The sequence below is a fragment of the Enhydra lutris genome, unplaced genomic scaffold (genome assembly GCF_002288905.1).
Source record: "Enhydra lutris kenyoni isolate GAN:26980312 unplaced genomic scaffold, ASM228890v2 scaffoldscaffold58, whole genome shotgun sequence".
In the NCBI taxonomy this organism is placed as follows: domain Eukaryota; kingdom Metazoa; phylum Chordata; class Mammalia; order Carnivora; family Mustelidae; genus Enhydra; species Enhydra lutris.
The window spans coordinates 3,724,409-3,729,938 of NW_019154142.1; the positions used below are offsets into that span (position 1 = coordinate 3,724,409).

Consider the following 5,530-nt stretch of genomic DNA (forward strand, 5'->3'; position numbering starts at 1 on the left):
AATCATAGGGATCAAAAGAAAATATGGGGGGGTACCAAAAATCAGATTGTTCCCCCACACCAGTGAGAGTTGGAAAGAAACAGGAGATGGCAATTCTGTGTTTCTTTGGAACTGAGGTCCAAAGCAGATTCCTGAACATGTCCCAACCCAACCCTTCCAGAGCAGATGTCACCTCAGAACTGGCTGACTCAGTAAATTAGAAAAAAAAAAGAAAAAAACAAAAACAAAAAAACAACCCACAATCCTGAAGGACCTGAATAGTTTGAAAAGGAGCCATGATGAGCATATGAGACTCTGGTATGGGAAATTGCAGACTGAGATTGTGCTCATGTGGTTGGGGAGAGGGGCACAAGCTTCCGCTGGAACGTGAAAGGAGGACCAAACAGAGCTAAACAGGAAAACATCAAACATTTCAGAGATTTAATTGCAAAAAAAAACCTAAAATTCTAACACTAAAAAATAAATTCAAAAGGAATCTGGAGAACAGTTTTTGGTGAGTATCTATTTACGAGTTGATGCCGTTGATAAGAATTCCTACAAAATCCAACAGCAGTGGCCTGAGACTGGAAGGTGTTATTTCCTGCCAGAAGGCAGGGTTTTGCATGCACAACAGCACCTGGTCGGTGGAAGGATGGGGTCCAGTCTTCTCAACAGTCATTTCCCTCATTACATAACTGATTCCAGAAGGTTTGGAATCTTAGCAGCTTGACATTCTCTGAGACTTTTGGCACCTTCCTGCCTGCTATACACAACACACTCCTTTGACAGCTCCACAAAAGGCCAATGACTGAAATGGGCAAAGGAAAATTCCCATTAGAACAAATACGAATCACCATTAACTATAGCTATCTCTAAGTCCTGTCTTTCAGCTGTGTTTGGGAGAAAATAAAAATGAGAAACGTCATTCTTTCCTAGAACTTTTGTCTCTCACTGAAACTTCATGTCAAAATATTTTACACTGATTGTTTCGTTCTTTTCCCCTAGATAGCTGTCATTATTAGGAATTTTATCAAAGAAAAGGCATTAAATAATGAAAAAAACATTGTTTCTACTCACAAAATATTTTATTTAACTTACAATCTAAAATTTCCCATTGTATTTAGTACAAAATTAATGCACAGCCCTGTCTAATCATCACAATTATTTGGCTGAGAAATTTGGCCCCACCTGAAGCCTAGGAAAACTGAGGCTTGGAGCACTTAATAACATCCCCTAAAATCCCATAGTTCTTTAGCTACAAAGTCTATAAAATATAGCCTAAAAATTGGTTAGTTGCCATGTCTACAAAATCTATTCTTAAAAATCTTTCTATTATAGTACGTTTTCTCTCCCTGGGTCATTCTGACATTTCTCAGGTTAAAGGTCTCATTCATTCACCTCCGAGAAAGCTTCTAGGAAGTGCTGAGTTTCTTATGAGCAGATTTTCAGGGAGGCACCCCTGTCACCTTCTCTAGGCAACTCAGGACAGAAGAATGGACGCAAAGGCTCCAAACATGAGAGACAACTATATGTATACATGAGGGCATTATCTCTAGCATCAAAAAACTTGAGTTCTTCCATCTCAACATCTAAAAAAATCCCTACGTGGCTAAGTTTGGGGCTTGCAGGAATTCTGATTTCTGGGATGGAGCTGGTACAGATTGTTCCTGCCTTCAGGCTGATCAACCAGAAGCCATGCTCAACAGAGAAACCACCCTTCCTCTTTCTGTCCACTGATTCCTTGCAGATCCCCAGAGTCCACTCCTTCCCGTCTCCCACCTCGACCTCCCAGTAATGGCAGCCAGAGGAGAAGTATGGCGTGCCCAGGACACAGGTCAGGGAGGTGAATCTCTGGGGATCTTCCACTGGGTTGTGGCAGATCTTCCCACACCAAACACTCCTTAGGTCATCAGAGAGGACAAGGAAGGGGTTGGCAGTGCTTCCATCCAGAGTCATATCCTCCTGGAATCTCAGCAACTCTTTGCTCACGTGCAGGCTTTTCATCAGTAGGCCACTGTGCTGTCTGATCAGAAGGGACAGTGCTCTGATTTGCCATTCCTCCAAAGGGGGGCTCTCAGTTACCCCTCGACACATGGGGCAGGTCAATTTCAGATCGCTGTGTTCTAGCATCCATCTCTGCATGCAATGAAAGCAGAACACATGTTCGCAGGAGAGTAAAATGGGACAGAAGAAAATTTCCAGACAAACTGGACAGGTCACCTCCTCTTGCAGACTTTGGGCCATGGTCCCGGTGAAGGTCACTCCTTGACAGTGAACTGAGCTGAAGCAGCCCTTTATAAGCTTCTGAAAGTGATCAGGAACCTTCTGTACACAATCTGTTCAATAATCAGGATATACCTAAATCCAATACAAAAAAATTAAATAATATAAATCTTTCTGTAGTTTATAAAGCAAAGTGCACAAAGTCACCAGAGAATCATAGTAAAAGCACTATCTGTGAGAAAAATCATCAAAAACTATACAAAATCTAGGTGATCACAAATGAGAGAAACAGGACAGTGGACATTGTCTTCTCAGGTGGAGCAGTTTACCTTGTGTGGAGACATCCGGATGAGGTCTTCTCTGCTCTGACCACAGCTTCTCTCTCTGGGAGCTGAGTCCAACAAGGTCTTTCACAGGATCACGGAGGGCAATCTCTGCTTCTAATCAGTATTCCTTTGTAGGTCACCAGCAGTCCAAGAAAAAGAACTTCCGCATCTAAATACAACCATAAAAATAAAGCCAATCCGACTCTAGCCATTTCAGAAAAGTGAGAAGCCCTGTATATTTTCAAAGAAAACTACCACACGTGAGTCAAACTAGCAAAAACCACTGCAAAATGAATGAGATGCCCATTGTAGAATTGCTTTTAAGGACAAAGTATCATTCAGATGAAATGCTTTCAAGCACTCTTAGAAAACTAGGAAGGCTTGAGTGTGTATGAATAAAAATATAACCATTGTCACTAACTTCTCTAAAATAATGTCTGAACACAAGCCAAAAAGAGGTATTCCTGGCAAGGAAGATGTTACACCGCTACACCAACTGCTCTCTCCTCCCAAAGCTTACTCCTAGAAATGCCTTCTGGGCCTTCCTACAGAGGTTGCACACTTTGGGTGAACTACCTCTGGCATCCTGGGCCTGGCTGATTTGGAACAAGCTGGGCCCCTGCCCCAAAGACAGCCATTTCAGGCCAGTCCTGCCCATGAGATGATGTGAACTGAAGATTCTTCTCGAGAAGGAGCCAATACTGAATAAATAACTAACAGAACTTCTTACTAAGAATTCACATTCAGTTGTGGCTGAGGAAACAGAATCGGAGACAGAAAGATAAGCTGTGTCAAACATCACCATGAAGGGAGAGAGGAGGAAGAATGGGCCCTCCTGAGGCTAGCCCAGAAAACCTAGGTTACTAGAATATCCTGGAACACATCCCCTCATCTCCATCCAACGAATACTTACGAAGAGTTTCCCATGATCCCACCTTCGGCTAGACTCTGGGAATACAGTGTGTGTAACAATATACAGGATATCTCCCCACAAGAAACTTGGAGTCTTGGGAAGCCTTCCAGTTCCTGAATGGCATTCAGTCTGATGGAGTCTGGCTGAGTGACCAGAGATAACATGCTTCCTTAAATCCCCCAATATTCTTTCCAAAAACCTGACTTTTTAAGGCATATTTGAATATGGTGCTTACAATCTAAAAGGTCTTCCCCAACCCACCCTGGAATATATGTAAGGAAAAAATTTTACAAAAGAAAAAAATGCTACATTTGTAAAAAGTTGTCCTTTCAGTGTTATCATGACCCCAAGTGACAAACACAATCTAATTATATACAAACAATAAAATGATTCTGTTAATCATAATGCATCTATTAGAAATAGTATTTCTTAAATTAAACAGGCATTTCACCCATGGGGATTAGGGAGGGCACTTGTTGTGCCCAGGAATGGGTGTTGTAAGTGTTGAATCACTAAATTCTACACCTGGAACTAGCATTACACTGTATGTTAACTAACTGGAATTTTTTAAAAATTTCAGAGAAGTTAAAAAAAAAATGGTGAGTATACTGAAGTAAAAACCCAGAAACATCTTTAAGAAATCATGCTAGAAAATAAGGAACCATTTTAAAACACATACATTGTAGTTGAAAACACATAAAAATACATGTAGTTCATATGTAAAATATTTGTAATATGTAAAAAAAAAAAAGTTCATGTGTAAAAACTGGAAATGTTAGAGTAGAAAGTGGAGGGGCGCCTGGGTGGCTCAGTGGGTTAAGCCTCTGCTTTTGGCTCAGGTCATGATCTCTGGGTCCTGGAATTGAGCCCTGCATCTGGCTCTCTGCTCACCAGGGAGCCTGCTTCCCAGCACCCCCACCCTACCCCCTACTCTGCCTACTCATGATCTCTGTCAAATAAATAAAACCTCTAGAGTAGAAAGTGGAAAAAGCTCCCTGACACAGGATAAGACTGACTCTCTCCTGAAATCCAGAGATAAAAGCATTTAAAAGATAAGTTGTAGCCAAAGAGAGAGAAATGGGACAGCGGAAATGAAATAGCCCAGCCAGAAGAGAGCACTTACACTATTACACTAATTTGGAAAATTCCAGCAGTCCTGAAGATCCAAAGCCCATACACCTCTGCCTCTCCTGGGCTTACCTTCTGTCTGGAGTTAAGTTTCAGTGCAGAAGGTCTGGCCTTATATAGTCCTGTGACACAGTCTCCACCCACAAGGAGGGTCACTGTCTCTGCCTCAAAGATTGGATTATCTCCATCCAACCAAGTAAACTGAAGCAACCCTGCTCCTCCTGGCGCAGGAGGATGGCATAAAGGCATACCCAAAAACTTCTAACAGTTATCCTCTTTGAGTTAAACTAGCAAACCTACGGCCATCTGAATGAGATTCTCTAACTTCAGAACTTAGCTTTAAAAAACCAAGATGGGGCGCCTGGGTGGCTCAGTGGGTTAAGCCGCTGCCTTCGGCTCGGGTCATGATCTCAGGGTCCTGGGATCTAGCCCCGCATCGGCTCTCTGCTCAGCGGGGAGCCTGCTTCCCTCTCTCTCTCTCTCTGCCTGCCTCTCTGTCTACTTGTGATCTCTCTCTGTCAAATAAATAAATAAAATCTTTAAAAAATAATAATAATAAATAAATAAATAAATAAATAAAAAACCAAGATGTGGGGCGCCTGGGTGGTCAGTGGGTTAAAGCCTCTGCTTAGGTCATGATCCCAGGGTCCTGGGATCGAGCCCCTGCTGAGCAGAGAGCCTGCTTCCTCCTCTCTCTGCCTACCTCTCTGCCTACTTGTAATCTCTGTCTGTCAAATAAATAATAAAATCTTTTAAAAATAATAAAATAAATAAATAAATAAATAAATAAGTAAAAAGCAAGATGTTTTGGAGATCCAATACAGAAATGCACTGTTGAAATCTCCTCAAGTCTTCGTTAACATCATCACTGGTATTATCTCTGAAGGAGTTTTGCGGGAGAAGGGTCTAGAACAGTTTTCATAACCTTGGAATCAGTAATTCTACTCTTGGGGGACAGTTA

General features: G+C 41.9%; 1 protein-coding gene across 1 annotated transcript; it reads right to left on the bottom strand.

Annotated features, from left to right (window-relative positions):
* Positions 1-1,410: 1,410 nt before the first annotated feature.
* On the bottom strand, positions 1,411-2,223 carry LOC111158224 (ret finger protein like 4B). The gene has a single exon (XM_022520143.1). The coding sequence runs from the start codon at positions 2,221-2,223 to the stop codon at positions 1,411-1,413; it is 813 nt and encodes a 270-aa protein (XP_022375851.1).
* Between the last annotated feature and the right edge of the window lie 3,307 nt (positions 2,224-5,530).